This window comes from Littorina saxatilis, linkage group LG7 (assembly GCF_037325665.1).
Source record: "Littorina saxatilis isolate snail1 linkage group LG7, US_GU_Lsax_2.0, whole genome shotgun sequence".
Classification (NCBI taxonomy): Eukaryota; Metazoa; Mollusca; class Gastropoda; order Littorinimorpha; family Littorinidae; genus Littorina; species Littorina saxatilis.
Genome location: NC_090251.1, coordinates 28443492 through 28459712, shown reverse-complemented (window position 1 = coordinate 28459712; position 16221 = coordinate 28443492). Strand labels below are relative to the sequence as shown.

General features: G+C 39.8%; 1 protein-coding gene across 1 annotated transcript in view; it reads right to left on the bottom strand.

Moving 5' to 3' along the window:
• Positions 1-16221, bottom strand: part of LOC138971093 (N-acetylglucosamine-6-sulfatase-like) — a 30299-nt gene that overhangs the window by 12721 nt on the left and 1357 nt on the right. Inside the window, exons 2-8 of the mRNA XM_070343705.1 lie at positions 13594-13653; positions 6012-6215; positions 3950-4015; positions 2923-3021; positions 1983-2150; positions 1310-1392; positions 154-272 (exon numbers count right to left, since the gene is read on the bottom strand). Of these exons, the coding sequence (XP_070199806.1) occupies positions 154-272; positions 1310-1392; positions 1983-2150; positions 2923-3021; positions 3950-4015; positions 6012-6215; positions 13594-13653 (799 nt within the window). The remainder of the gene's footprint in view (positions 1-153; positions 273-1309; positions 1393-1982; positions 2151-2922; positions 3022-3949; positions 4016-6011; positions 6216-13593; positions 13654-16221) is intronic.

Below are 16221 nucleotides of genomic sequence, written 5' to 3'. Positions count from 1 at the left end.
CTTTTACAACTCCTTACAGTCAAATAGTGATTTTCTTCTTCTCCATTCTCTCTTGCATTTATTAAACATGAAAATAAATGATTGCATCATTTTAAGTATCCCATCCAACACCTTTGCTATCAAGACACACCCCCCCCCCCCCCCCCCCCTTACCCAGGTGATAGCCGTTGTCGGAGGAGAAGAAGATGTAGGTGTCGTCCAGCATGTCTTTCTGCTTCAGCATGTTGTACAGGTTCTCCATCATGTCGTCCACTGACAGCAGCGTGCGCCACCTGGTGGACACAACACAGCACAGCACAGTCAATGCACACGTGTACAGTGCTACCTCCCTTTTCAGACCTCGAAAATACCACCGAAAGCGGAGTATGGCTGCATAATTGGCGGGGTAAAAACGGTCATACACGTAAAAACACACTCGTGCAAAAATCACTAGTGTAAGTATAGGAGCTTCAGCCCATGAATGCAGAAGAAAGAGGGCCCCAAAGGGTTTAAAATCGTGATCGTGATTGGCGTTTTTTGACCTTTCTGTGACCGTGATTGCCGAAATTTCCATTTCTGTGATCGTGATGGGACTTTGCCCGTGATCCGTGATGACAAAAAAATCAAGTCTCGTGATCGTGATCGTCATTTGTGTTCGTGATCGTGATGGGCATTATTGCAAAGCATTTTATTTTCAACGTACATTGTTCACAGCTGTATCACTCTATGATCCTCTATTCGTCAAGGTGTTTGTGATCGTGAAAACAAAAATCAAGGTAACTGTGATCGTGAAAGCTAAAACTTCCCTTCCCGTGATCGTGATGATACCCCCCCTTTGGGGCCCTCAAGAAAGAAGACCCCGAAAAGTCTGATAAAATCAGGTCTTTGGGCAGGAGGGGGAAAATTAAGAACGGGAGTACATTTACAGACTTATGACCAAAACTTCTTAAAAAGTAGGGTCTTAAAAGTGCGGAAAGTCTTAAAATGGGGGATGGAGTGGGGGGGGGGGGGGGTGGTTGGGTTTTCACTATTATAGTTCTTCTTTTATGTACGCGAAAATCATAACCAAGTGAGGCAGAGCGCTGCTGAAACAAATATCAAGGGGAACTAAGCGCTCGAATTATAGACAAAGTCTCCTGGCACCTGAGAGAAGTAGGAGGCATTAAAATGAACAAGCGTCTTCCATCCACACAAAAAGTATGATCATAGCAATTCTGTGGTAGACTTAGATCACAATTAATTCCCAGGTTCACACTTACAACTGAACTTTGTACTTTTTTTTATCATTTTCTATCCAGTACCACCAGAACGCTGGAAAAAAACCACCTACCTATTTCTGAATGCGTTATCAATAAAGGTGATGGAGTTGTCTGGCATAGGAACAATGGCCTGTTGAATCAGCCAGTGTTTATTCTGAAACAAAAATAAACAAAACCTTTCAGAAAATTGAAAAATCAATATTTTGAAATAAATCAACATTTGCAAAATTCCACTTCCAACACTGAATGCACAGGTTTTCTACAAAATAGAAGAAGGAAAACCTCAGAAAAAAACACACACACTACTATTACATGTACACTATTATATAAATTCACCCAATATGCCACTTTCAATTTTCAGTGGAGTTTTAACACTGCATACCCAGGTTTGCCATTGAACACTATACAATGTACTTGATCAATACCTGTTTCAAAATAATTCTGTTGTTTTCTGCCAAGAAGTTTCTGATCAAATCTTTCAATTTACTTAAAAAAAGACTTACCTTCTGAAATATATGCACATTTTAACTGTTTATTGTTGTTGCTGTTTTATTATTGTTTGGTTGTATAAATTATTAAATCATTTTTGTTGGCTACTGATTTGCTGGTTGTCTTTTTGCCAACTCCTGATTTGCTGGGATCTTTTTGACACTTTTGCTGTAACACTTAAAATAATTAAAATTCTGCCTCCCATTTCTAATCTCACTTTAACCGCAGCAAAGGCTTAGTTGAAAACACCAGTACCTTTGCCTTGACATTAAAACTGCCGTTTCTTGGCGCCTGGTGATCAGCAAAGTTGTTGACGTAGGGATCTGCTGGTGTGAATGGCTGGTGACAGGCAGGGGTAGCTAGCATCATGAAGAAAGGGCTGTCTGCTGTTTGTTTGCTCAAGAACTTCTCTGCCTTATTGTTCTACACAGAAGGAGAAAGTGTACATGGTCCATGTTCATGAGTAAACAATCCATTGTGTAAAGTCAGGTGCACTGTTCTTCTTCTTCTTCTTCTGCGTTCGTGGGCTGAAACTCCCACGTACACTACGTGTATTTTTTGCACGAGTGGAATTTTACGTGTATGACCGTTTTTACCCCGCCATTTAGGCAGCCATACGCCGCTTTCGGGGGAAGCATGCTGGGTATTTTCGTGTTTCTATAACCCACCGAACTCTGACATGGATTACAGGATTTTTTCGTGCGCACTTGGTCTTGTGCTTGCGTGCACACACGGGGGTGTTCGGACACCGAGGAGAGTCTGCACACAAAGTTGACTCTGAGAAATAAATCTCTCGCCGAACGTGGGGACGAACTCACGCTGACAGCGGCCAACTGGATACAAATCCAGCGCGCTACCGACTGAGCTACATCCCCGCCAGGTGCACTGTTGAAATCATCTTTAAAACTGTGTCGAATAGCATGAAAAACAGATGCTTATGTAATAACATCGAAACTGTGTTCTGAAATTCTTGCACCATCAGAATACCTCCACTGTCACAACAACTGCAAAATGATTCTCCTATCTTGCTGGATTTCTACCTCAAAGCCTTTATTCAATTCAAAATTGTCATAGCCAGAAACAAATTTAACAAGGTTCTCTTTACACTATGATTAAAGTTTCGCAACTATTAATTAAAAAAATTATAACTGTTCTTAAAACAGCTAAAAATAAAAAACACATGGACTCCACTTACAATGTAGTTTGTGAAGTAATCCCGCTCATAGTTATTTCCGTGACTCTCCAGTTTGCCGTTGATTGATAAATCGTAGTTGTAGTACTTTGAATTACCAACCTGAGACAAAGAAAACAACACAGGTTGAAAAAATCTGAACCAATTCTGTCAATGGGAACATTCACAAGCTTCAAATTACATGCCAAAAATACAGCATTACCACACACCATTAATAGTCTGAATACATCACAATTCACACCATAAGTAACAAATATCTCACACCACACATACAGAGAACAAACATTGAATTCACGCAACAGTGCATGTACAAATATATATAGTTCATTACTGTATCAGTACATGCATACACAACATGTACACATATATATAGTTCATTACACCATCAATTCAAAAAACATACAGGGGTACCTGTCACGCGAGGCCCATCCAATGAGAGGACACCCATACCAAAGGACACCTTCAGTTGTCCCTTTTGTCTATGAGTTTGACCAAAATTGTCATTGAAGGACAAGTTTGGCTGGTCCCATGGATGACCTTTCATCACAGGTACCACTGTATTTAGAATACCTCACAGCACAAACACAGAAAACAATGACAATATCCAGATTCAGCCTCCCCAGAGCTTCGTCATTACACTGCATGAATCTCAAAATGTTCACTCTTCTTTCAGAATGTGATGTCATTTCCACAGTGCTTACATCTGGTGTATGCCAAAACAACACCTTACAAATACAGAAAGGATACTTCACACGACAAATACAGAAGTCATCACCCGCCAATACAGACCACACAACAGAACAGACAAGGAATACACTCACATGGCAAATACAGAAGTCATCACCCCGCCAATACAGACCACACAACAGAACAGACAAGGAATACACTCACACAACAAATGCAAAACTCATCACCCTGCCAATACAGAATACACAACAGAACACTAAGGAATAAACTCACATGACAAATACAGAAGTCATCACCCCGCCAATACAGAACACACAACAGAACAGACAAGGAATACACTCACCAAGCCGATCCATTCATCCCAGCCAGGAGGAACATGGGCCACACCTCCTGCAGGCTTTGTGCCGTACTGAAAACACGCAATTCATCAATCAACATTCTTAGTATTTAACACTGTGCAACAGAGCACAAAAATAAGAATACAGAACCATAATTATCTACAGTTAAACATATTCAAAAAGAATACTCGCAAACACAGCAAGCAAATCACTTTCTAAGAAATAAATTATTTATGTACAATGTAGCAATTAAGTACATATGATATACTCATACAGATTATACTCAGACAAAATCATTATTGGGTGCATGTATCCTTGTACAAACCATGCAAAAAGTGAAACTCTCCTATTTCCCCCTTAATTTATACCCCCCCCCCCCCCCCCTTTTTAAAGATCTCCCCAAATCTCAGCAAAATCAGGTCTTTATAAAGGGAGAGAGTCTTAAAATAGTCTTATGAAAAGCAAATCTCGAAAACTTGGGTCTTGAAAATGTTTTTTTTTACTGTCATGCAACAACAGAATTCAACAATAACCCAAAGCCTGTCCTTAACACTTTCGCGACGGGAGGTGACTAAATTAGTAACAGCGCTGACACGCCCATGGACGGGAAGTGACTATTTGAGTAACAGACATACAAGGTACACGACTCGTGATTGCTTCCCGGTTTTTGAAGCTTGCAATAAATTGAGTTGTTTCCCTTGATACACGTGACTTGCTCTTTCGCCATGTGCAAATTAGAGAAGATTTGAGTGGTTTTTTCGAGAAAAAAAAAATGAATCGAAGGCGAGCCTTGTCACGGGAGGAGATTCTCCGGATGTTGGATCTTGAGGATCCTGTAGATCATGATTCCGACGTGTTGTTTTCGCCTCAAGAAAGCGATAATAGCAGTGATATTGAAGAAGAAACAGTCCTGTTGTTGCTAGTATGAGTCGGCAAACTACACGTGGTAGGGTGGTACTGCATGGATCTTCGAATCGTGTAGTTGCAAGGGGGGCGTGGCAGCACTGATAACAATGGATGGCTGGAGCCTCCTAATCCTTTTGGAAATGTTCATAGGTGTACAGTTGGGACTTTGTTGTGAAAATGTGACTTATATTCAATATGGATTACCTAGACATCATTTGGTGAGTGTCACAGTTTTGTTTCATTAGAGTCAGGATGCTGTGAGTGAATGCGGGATTTGCTTGTTTTTTTCTTTGTACTGTCTCCTTATTTCTGTGTAGAATTTTAACAATATTTCAGCTAATTCATAGGTTTTACACCTTGTTTGGTCATAAAATTATTTATAATACTTTCTGTTAAAAAATAACTTTTAAAAAAGCAGTGGAAAACAAAACACACACAAAAAACCGTTAAAAAACACAAATTATCCCCCTTTCACCCCCCCCCCCCCCCCTTTGCTAAAACAAATCGCGTGACAAACTTATAAATAGCACGACTGAACTGGGCATCCATTTTTACACCCCCGGTATAGGGGTGTGTATAGGATTCGGTCGATGTGTTTGTTTGTGTTCGCATATAGATCTCAAGAATGAACGGACCGATCGTCACCAAACTTGGTGAACAGGTTCTATACATTCCTGAGACGGTCCTTACAAAAATTGGGACCAGCCAAACACACGGTTAGGGAGTTATTGGTGGATTAAGATTCTACAAGGACTTATAGAGGGACATATTAATGGTCAAAGGGAAATAACCTTCTCAGTTGGTGGCAGTGAGAATGGTAAGGACGGGGGTGTTTTTCCTACCTCGGAGGAATTTCTTGTTTAATTAGTACACAAAATTTGGTGGTGATTGGACTTAATTCAAGCTTGCTAGACAGATTTCTTTACAGTTACTGTTTTTTGGGAAGTTTCTTGGTGGGGCAGGCAGGACGTTAACGCCGTGGCAATGCTAGTCACAATAGTGTTAACTGGGCGAAGTCGACTAAGCGAAGTATACTCCGAGAAGCTGGCTGCACGAAGCTTTAGCATTGAGTTTTCGGTAAAAAGTCTTTGCAAACTCTTCGCGAAGTCAACATCGGGCTCAATTAAGGACAGACTTAACCCTAACTCTTTTCAAGCTCACCTGGTTGAGGTATTTCCCAGCGAACATGGTGTTGTAGCCGGCTTTCTTGAGGTGCACGGGGAAGGCGGTTGGTTCCTGTTCCTTCTGCCAGCTGTCGCTGCTGCAGCCGCCATTGAGCGAGTTGTTGGCCGCATGGTGGTTGTGGACATACTTGCCCGTCACGATGCTCGATCGGCTGGGGCAACACAGAGGGCTGGAAACAAACTGAAATAAAAGCAGAAGAACATAGGCGACTGCGCGTGAGAGCGATAAATAAAAAGACCAAAAAATACCGTACTCACGTGAGATTAAAAGAATATGGAACAAATACGAGCGACGTTTCAACCCTAGTCTTCTTCAGAAAAGGGAAAATTCACTCATTGATATTATCAATTTTTAAACAAAGAAACAAAAACATCGATTGTACTGTCTTTGTTGAAACCAACAGAAGTCATTAGTTTGAAAAATACTCCAGCAGAAATTCCACTTCTACTACATGTACTTCTGATTTGTACTTGAAGACAGAGGTAGATACAACAGAATGGAACACCATACAAATGTACTATCCAACTTTCTTATCTGAATGTGGTTAACAAACAGAAATTTGTCTTTAAACTACAACAGAACACCATTGCAATACAAATGTAGCATCTAAATGTGGTTTACAAACAAAATTGTGTCCTTAGAAGATTCATGATAAATAAAATATTATTGACGAAACGGGAAGACACAATTTCACAGGGTGAACCGGTCAGGACAGCCTTAATATATTTACAAATCAGGTGGGATCAAACCCTACAAGCAATTCTTGAAAGTTTATGAAATAAGAAGGCCACGCTGACTGATTACAGAGTGCACAATAGCAAATTAATGCAGTTATTCATCCTGTACTCTTTGCCATTACAATTATTGCTATAGTTTTGACCAGTCAATCAATGACAATCCTACACTATGAGTCATACCGTCAGTATGTAGAAATATCAAGATGTGGGAATAGGATCACTGGATACAGTACACCCCAATAAGCTTTACACGTAGAGTACCACAATATTAACATTCTTAACTATCCAGTCAACACCCCCCACCCCCTAAATGTCACCTATAAATGTACCTGTACAGTGGATCCAGCTATAACGAACCTGGGTTTTAAGAAATCCCTCTTTTAACAAACTGCCATTGATTTCCCGGCAGACAGCCTTCTATTTCTTACTTGTTACTTTCCGGCTACATCGAACCTTTTGAACTCATTTGCATAAGTGAACAGCTCAGATCATGGGTAATTTTAACACCTTCACATTTAAATGCTTATTTTATAGCCATCCATTGAATTGAGAAGAAAACAAAGCATACTAAACGGCTAAGCATGAATCAAACAATAAGAAAATAAAAAGAACCAACAACATCGTTTTGTATGTGTGGGTAGTAAACACGTTTTATTTACAAAACACGGCGGAAAATGGCGACAAATTTGTTGCACAGCGACAGGTCACTTTCTTCAACCAAGGCCAGTACTTTCATACATGACAAAGGAAAGCAAATATGGCCTGAATAATAAAGTTATAGTGTTCCTTTGCGTGTCTGAGTGATAAACTGTTTTAACCAACTCTCTTCTGAAACGTAATTGCACTCAGCAGATTTGTCTTCCGCTCATAACTTTCGTGTCACATGGTCTTTGCGACAAACAGATAGATCGCATTCTCGCAGAAAATCATTGACAACACAGACCAGTCATTTTTAGCATTGCATTTGGGAAGGGCTACTATAATAGTGTGTTTTAAGAAAGAAAAACATTATAGTATCGGCAGAACACGACCAAATGAGTTTTCGTGTCACAGCGTTATGGGCGTGAGATTTTTAGACTTTTTGTTCTCACACTGTAGCAAAATCATTGACAACACAGACAAGTCAGTTTTAGCATAGACATTGGGAAGGGCTACTATTATAGTGTGTTTTAGGAAAGAAAAACATTATAGTATCGGCAGAACACGACCAAATGAGTTTGCGTTATGGGCGTGAGATTGGTTTTTCTCACACTGCAGATCATATCTCAACAAGAGGCGAAGCCTTCAAGGCTCCCGTAAGAAATCAACAAACAGTAACACAAACTCATCCGTCACACACACACACACACACACACACACACACACACACACACACACACACACACACACACACACACACTCACACACACGCACACACACACACACACACAGTTAAAACTAACGCATCATATCAACTCCATGTATAATTTTCAAAAGAAGGCAAACAGATAAAATGACTGTGTATTTGTTGTTGGTGCAGTTGTCCTTCAATGAGATCTTGTGTCCTCACACACACACACACACACACACACACAGGCACTGTGTTCATTTGCAAATCTACCATCAGCTTATCTGTCTTTTGCACTGCAGACACTAAGCAATTATAGGTACCTGCCATGTGGCCACTTTTTCCACTGCTGTCCTCAGTCCCATACTTTTCATCAAGACTTGTCACCATGCCGAGTGGATCTAAATTCGGAAGTCTTCATGTGGCTGAGGCATATCTGACATAGCGTCGATCTTGTAGGTTAACCTCCTTTCTGAAACAAATGGCAAAATGCGATTAGTTATGATGACTACAACCTACACAAATATAAACAGTGTTTTGAAACAGAATAGTCAGGTTATACAAGCCACTTTACCTATGCAGCATGGTAACCCTACAATATGCGAAACATGTCAACTGACTGCAGCAGCCTGGTTCTTAAAATAATTCTGACGGTCAACACAACCAACACACTATTCACATTCCATTTTAAGGAACAACGGAGGTACTCTCTGAGGGTCTTGTTTAAATGATAACGATCAACTCAGGAGGGAAAAAACAAGAGAGGAAAAAAGAAACCACATCAACCGCAGAAAAATACAGAATCACTGTGACACATGTCATGTACCATTATTTACAAACAAATGTCACAGCAAGCTTTGTCTCAAAATTCTCATTCTACCTTCTGTCCGAAAGAATCTAATCTTACGTTGTACTGCCTTGAAAGAAAATGCCAACAAAGACAAGAAAGCTGTTGCAAGGTAAGCTTACCAAACGTTACATAGCGAATCATGATAGTGCGTAAACATCTAACAGTACAATCAAAGAGAGAATCGAGTCTGGAATGAAACGCGATACAGATCTAGCATTCAAAAACTGTCTTTCAAGTTCAAGGAAGTTGTTGCAAGGTAAGACTTACTAAATTGTACAGACAAAACCATGCCAGTGCATGTTTTGAATCTGAGGAAAAAATCGTGATCATTTTGACTTTGAGAACAGATTCATTCCGTTTCCTTAATATCTGCATGTTCAAGTAAATGATGGACAGTTTTTTTCGGGCAGAGTAAACTTAACTTGAGACTCTACTGCAAGTCTTGAAATTCACATAAATCGAACCACGAACATAAAGACATCCAAACATTACAGGCACTTTAGATCAACTCATTTCACTAGAGGTGACTGCCTAGCACTGTGTTTGACATCCGTGTCTGCTGAAATAAAAAGAAATTAAAACAGTAGGTGACACGTTATCAGAGTGGGAGACACTAGATCTGTCTCTGTACTTACCGGGATACGGCTGCCAGATCGACACTGCGCTTTCGACAGCTCTTCCTCGCGTGGACATTGGAAAAACGCTGTGCAGATCAAATTGTAGGAAATCTCCCTTTGGTAGCTTCTTTATTTACTTTTCTGGAGCTTAGAAACCGAACAACATGAAGTCGTCTTCCCCGAATCGGCGAATGCAGAAGTGAGAACTGGAGAAGTGAATCTATACCACAATCCTTCGCGCGACCCCTGACCTGGTCTTGACACCTGACCTGGTCTACATGCCACACACGACAGAAACCAGTCAACTGCTTGTACCCCTTCAAAACCCCCCACCACCCGTTTTCTTTGGATACACGCTTTAACTACACACATGCCGACACAATGTTGATCATTGCTTCAATATTTTGAAGATGGTGCTTGAAAAATAACCAGGTGAAATGAGTATTTCGGTGTTTAGTCAAATGTTAAAGTTTCTACCATAGATATCCCTTCACATCTATGGTTTCTATCACAGACATACACACGCACACACACACACACGCACAGACAGACAAAGTTACGATCGCATAGGCTACACTTACGTTAGCCAAAAACTACTCAGTGGATCCACGGACCTCCGTGGTGGATCTTTATGAAATTTGATATGGATATTTTTGACTGGATTTTCTCATAGAAGGTTTTTCCGTTTATTGATAAGGACAGTTTGATGACGTCATATTTTACCGTTTGCCAAAAGGTCGAGGCAGCACTTTCACAGTTACAGTTTTTCATCAATTTGATGATCTAGGCCGGATTATGGGATTGCATTTCACCTTGGTCACTTAAAGTTTTGTTATTGAAATGTTTGTTCGAAATATGTCATTTTTTCAAATTTTTAAAAACTAATATTTGAAACAGAAAATTTATATTGGTGTATTCCCTATTGCGTCCTGTATCTAAAACTATATAGTTTTGTTGTTTTGTATTGATAATTATGCTTAAAAATGAAGAAAACCGATAAATAACCACTATCTTTATTTTATGAAAAAAGACACTTAAAAACAACTTCTATCTATTCCTTATCATTTTCTGATTCCAAATATATATAGTTTCATGGTGTTTGACGTTGAAAATATGCTCAAACTTAACAAACTCGGATCGTTGAATGGAAATTATACTTCCAAGCTCCAAAAGCACGTCATTTCAAGTGTGGAACACGCTCATGACGTCATACTGAAAGGTGATGAATTATCATTATGGCTTCACCTTGCGATGTTTCATTTCAAACATGGTAACATTTTTAAAGGGGTTTCTTTCTCAGATTTGTGTTTGCCCTTTGTCTGTCTCTCTATGTCTCCGTCTGTCTGATTGATTCAATTAAATGTGTAATTATTTAGTTTTGCAAAACTCAAACTAAGTATGATATACCTAATTGATTCAGGTCTCTAAATTCTTATTGTAAAATTGTGAGCTTTATTCAAAACAAATTTAATTGGTGTTTCAAACTCAATAATGGGGCATGCTGTGATGAGCAGAAGAATGTGTGTTTACGAGCAGAAAAAGCCCATCAAAGTCAAGAATCGTGTTTTTCTTTTTCTATGTTCACCTTGTAGCTTCATACAGACACTAAGCAACAGTGTAGTACCACTTCCAGTGCAACATCTTGTACTTTAATTTTGACCATCTGTGTAACACTTTATTGACCCATGATCTGAGCTGTTCACATAACGAACCCCTCTTTTAACAAACACGTTTTCATCGCCCCAGAGCCGTTTTGTCTCTAAAAGTCACAAGGCTACAACGAACTGATGTCAGTAATTGTCTCCAAAGACAAAAATACACAAACACAAGTGCACATCGTATGACGGCTTACCAGTGCCAAAACCTCATAATTGTAATTATCAAGGGAAAATTACTGATAATTACCAATTTTCCCTTGATAATTACCATTTTCACATGTTAATTACTCATTTTCCCGGGAAAATTACTAACTTTCACCTGTTAATTACTAATTTTTAGTTTTGGCTCACTTCCTGACGGATTGCTAGTGCCAAAACTAACAAGAGGCGAAGCCTTCAAGGCTCACGTAAGAAATCGACAAACAGTAACACAAACTCAATCACTCCGTCACACATACACACACACACACACACAGTAAGCATAGGTGACACTGTGCAAGAAAGCGAGACACTAGATCTAGATCTGTCTGTCTGCATGTAGCCTACTTACAGGGACACGACTGCCAACTAGTCTCGGCCCGCTCAAAATAACAATGACCGAGACTTTCAGTAATTCCTTCGCGTGACGTCTAACCCTCTTACGTCATAATGTGACGTCTTCAAATGACGAAATGTTAAAGTTTCTACCACAGACATACACACGCACGCACACACGCACACACGCACGCACAGACAGACAAAGTTACGATCGCATAGGCTACACTTACGTGAGCCAAAAATTAGTCATTTTCCCGTGAAAATGACTAATTATCCCGTGAAAATGAGTAACTAACGAGTGAAAACAGTAACTGACAGCGTTAATTAGTAATTATCACATGATAATGGGTAACCCCAGGTTTTGGCACTAGTACGCCGTCATAACATCGCGTGATGAGCGAACTCTGAACAAAACAGCAGGAGGTGCACGGAACAGCCACAGCCGCTGTGTTGACCCACAGGCGGAAGGTATCGTCCACTGGACTACTACTATCACAGAAAGACTACGCGTGTGTCACTGTGTGAGTTGTGATTTTGTCTTCAGGCGGGCGGGCGGGCGGCGGGCGTGTGCATGTGTGTCCGTGCGTCTGTCCGTGTATGTGTGAGCATGCGTACATGAGTGTTTGTGTGTGCGTGTGTCTTTGTCCGTTGTTTTAAATGTGAGAAATATAACTTTGGAGAAATAGCGACAGACAAACTGTTTGGGACAGCGATCATCAAAGTGACAGTTGGTGTCCATTTTAGCACTGCGTAGTGCTCCTGCACATCGCGACTATGTTCGTTTATCTGTCTTTTCGTTTATCTGTATGTATGGATGTGCGTGTCTGTGTATGTGTATGCATATGTGTATTTGTGTGCATGTAAATATGTGTTGAAGGAGGGGGGACGTATGCGTTTGGCTTCATAGTATTTTCATACAAATCACTATCGCTAATCGATCGATGTAAAAAAAACATTTTTTTAAAAACCGCACTTTTTTGTTTCTAGTTATAGTTTGATCGTGTAGATCAGACACTTGGCCACAAATAACACCTGTTTTTTTAAAGAAATCATCACGTCGATTCCGTGCGAATAAGCTTTTACCAAACAACTCTTTTTAACACTGTCTAAGTGATCTTTGCTAATTTATTTTAGTCTTAAACCATTTGGCGAATAATTCTAATTAAATGGTGCTGTTGAGAAATGAATTTCCTCCAAAAGTGTTATTTTTTTGTGTTTTTGTTGTTGCATTTTTACGATTTTCTCAGCATGTTGAAGAGACATGTTTGCCTGCAATCACGACTCGCTTGACCCCTACCCTGTTTAACACAATTTATGAACAAGTAAACGATAAAAACAATTAAATACTATGCACTTGTCGTACAGCCAGTAAATTATCCTCTACGAATCTGTTTTTCTTTTTGATTTATCTTATCTGGTTCATATTTTACGACAATTTGAAAATGACGAAAAATCACTCGCAACAGCGGGCGCGAATGAGTTGCGTTTCTTTCGCCGGGGACTGTACTCTCCAAGCAAAGATCGATGGGACGATCATTTGAAGGTGAGTGGGGAAAATGTCTTAAGGCCATTTAGGGTTGAAAACTCTACAGCGAATTGCTGATATATATAACAAACTAAAATGTATCTCCCTTGAGATTCGTTGTACCCGGACTCCACTGTATGTCTGTCACATGGACATACATGTACTGTTTTATTGGTGACACACTGTGATTGTAACATTACTTATGATTACAGGTGAGACAAAAATTACCCTGGGAACCAACATGAGAATGTCACTGTCTGTGCAACTGTCAGTCATTCAAAATTAAATATTTTAAATCAATGCTTACCATATTCTGGAAAGTGATACCCTCTTTCCCAACCAGATTCCTGATCTTCTCGATAGGAATCTGAAAAGATATAGAATCAAAATGAAAATGTGTGAAGATAAATTTTCTTTCCCAAATATAAACAAGGTGCAAAAAGCAATATTAAGACATTCAGTAAATGATTAAAAGTCAATCTGTTGACCTAAAAAGAAAAAAACCTGAAATCACAACAAACTTGGTCATTTAGCTGAGAGTGAGACTAAAAAGCCCTGGGCTGACCGAAACCCAAGACAGCGCTGAATCAGTGGTCTTCGGACGACTTATTCTTTTCCGAAAAGTGAACCTATTTTGCACAATGCACTTTTCTGTAGCACATTTTAAATTTAAACACACTTTCGATTTGAGAAATAATAAAGAATATGCCATTTTTGCAATTTTAATCTAAACATTACTGAAATTTTAATTTCGAGCTAAATTTGCATTAACAAATTAGTAAATTTATGACTTTAATTAGAATTTAGAGGTGGGCGGGGATGTAGCTCAGTCGGTAGCGCGCTGGATTTGTATCCAGTTGGCCGCTGTCAGCGTGAGTTCGTCCCCACGTTCGGCGAGAGATTTATTTCTCAGAGTCAACTTTGTTTGCAGACTCTCCTCGGTGTCCGAACACCCCCGTGTGTACACGCAAGCACAAGACCAAGTGCGCACGAAAAAGATCCTGTAATCCATGTCAGAGTTTGGTGGGTTATAGAAACACGAAAATACCCAGCATGCTTCATCCGAAAGCGGCGTATGGCTGCCTAAATGGCGGGGTAAAAACGGTCATACACGTAAAAGCCGTGGGAGTTTCAGCCCATGAACGAACAAACAAACAAAAGAATTTAGAGGTAAGAAAAGCAGGCACTCAATCTCTTTAAAACAAAATACTTTTATCTTACAATACTGATTAGTCATGTATCTACAATCATCACAAAAACAATCTTTGGTATCGTTATAATACTTTTAAACTTAGTGCATTCTGAACAATAATGTTCAGAGAGTTCAAAAGGGCAAACTTGTAAGACATTTTTATAGTTTCAGATAAAAGCATGCTTAACCCCTTCACTGCCCACCCCGTATGTAATACGTGGTCATTTTCGGTTTGTCCTACGCCCATAACCGTATCTCATACGTGGGATTTGTGTCAACAATATTTCAGGACATTTCTGAAAACTAAATGGGAGGTAACCACTGTCCAAGTACTTGTAGGGGTTCTAAACACAGTTATTTCCCATAGACCGTTCGGATAATGCTGTTATACTGTGGCAGTGAAGGGGTTAAGTCATGCTACATGTACCTTGACATCTTTTTTGTTCAACCAGCAAGCTAGCAACATTCTTTCCATTCTCAGTAGATAATTCACTAGGTCAAGTCTCTTCTTGATGAGTCCCTTTGTAATCTATCAGTGTGTACAGTGGAACCCCCCCCCCCTCCCAAATTCTTAGAAAATCAGGTCTCAAATGAGTCAAAAAGGGGGAGTCATAAAATGGAGACTGTAAAGTTAGAGACGCTAAGAAAAGGAAATCAGGACTGATAAAAACAAGGTCTTGAATTTGAAAGGGGTAACTCTAGTCTTACATAGGGGCTCCACTGTACCGGTGAGTTTCTCCAGAGAATAGGTGAGGAATGGGGAGTTGTTAAAGGTATAGCTTAGAGCAAATTGGTCCTATTCATATAATTTATAGCAGAAACTGAGCAAGGCAACAACAGCCCTTTAATTGCTTTTCCGGAAGTAATTGCATGCCCGCTCAAAATTTGCTTCGCCCAGCAATCGAATAAAAGCATCCGTTTCTCATCTTCCTATTCCTCTTTGTTTTCCTCCTTGAAAATAATTTCTATAATCGCAGTGGCAGCTACCCCAGATGACACAATTCCCTCACGAGCTTGGTGTCCTCAAGTTAATTGATACGATCTTCCCACAATGCGATGCGCTCGGAGAAGGAACTTCGATCACTTGATTGGGAAATCACAGAGCAACATCATGCAATCAAAGAAATAATGTGATAAGGGCCGGGTCTCGACGATTGCAGAATGCATGTGACAGGAAGGGGGTAAAAGGGATCTCACTCTGCTTCTGCGTTCCTCTTTCAATGCTTGTGTTTCTCTGTAAATGTGAGCCCCTAAAGGTAATAATAATAATAATAATAATAATAATAATAATAATGAACATTTATTAATCACACTTTCTCACAGCGATCGACGCTCAGCGCAATTGCAAACAAAATATATTATAAATTCTATTCCTCAGTTTGACTTTGACTTGAGCATAGTCAGTATATAAGATAAGATAAGAAAAGATAAGATACATTTGCAGATGTCTGAGGCCGCGAGGCCTATATCTGATCTTTTGACCAGTACTATTGACTATCCTAACTTTGAGATGGCCTAGTGTAACGATCTTTTGATCGTGCCTTATATATCTGATTAGTCTGTCAGAACTTGGCAGGGTCCAAACTACAGGGGGAAAAAAGAACAAGTCGCGTAAGGCGAAAATACAATATTTAGTCAAGTAGCTGCCATTTTTCAGCAAGACCGTATACTCGTAGCATCGTCAGTCCACCGCTCATGGGAAAGGCAGTGAAATTGACAAGAAGAGCGGGGTAGTAGTTGCGC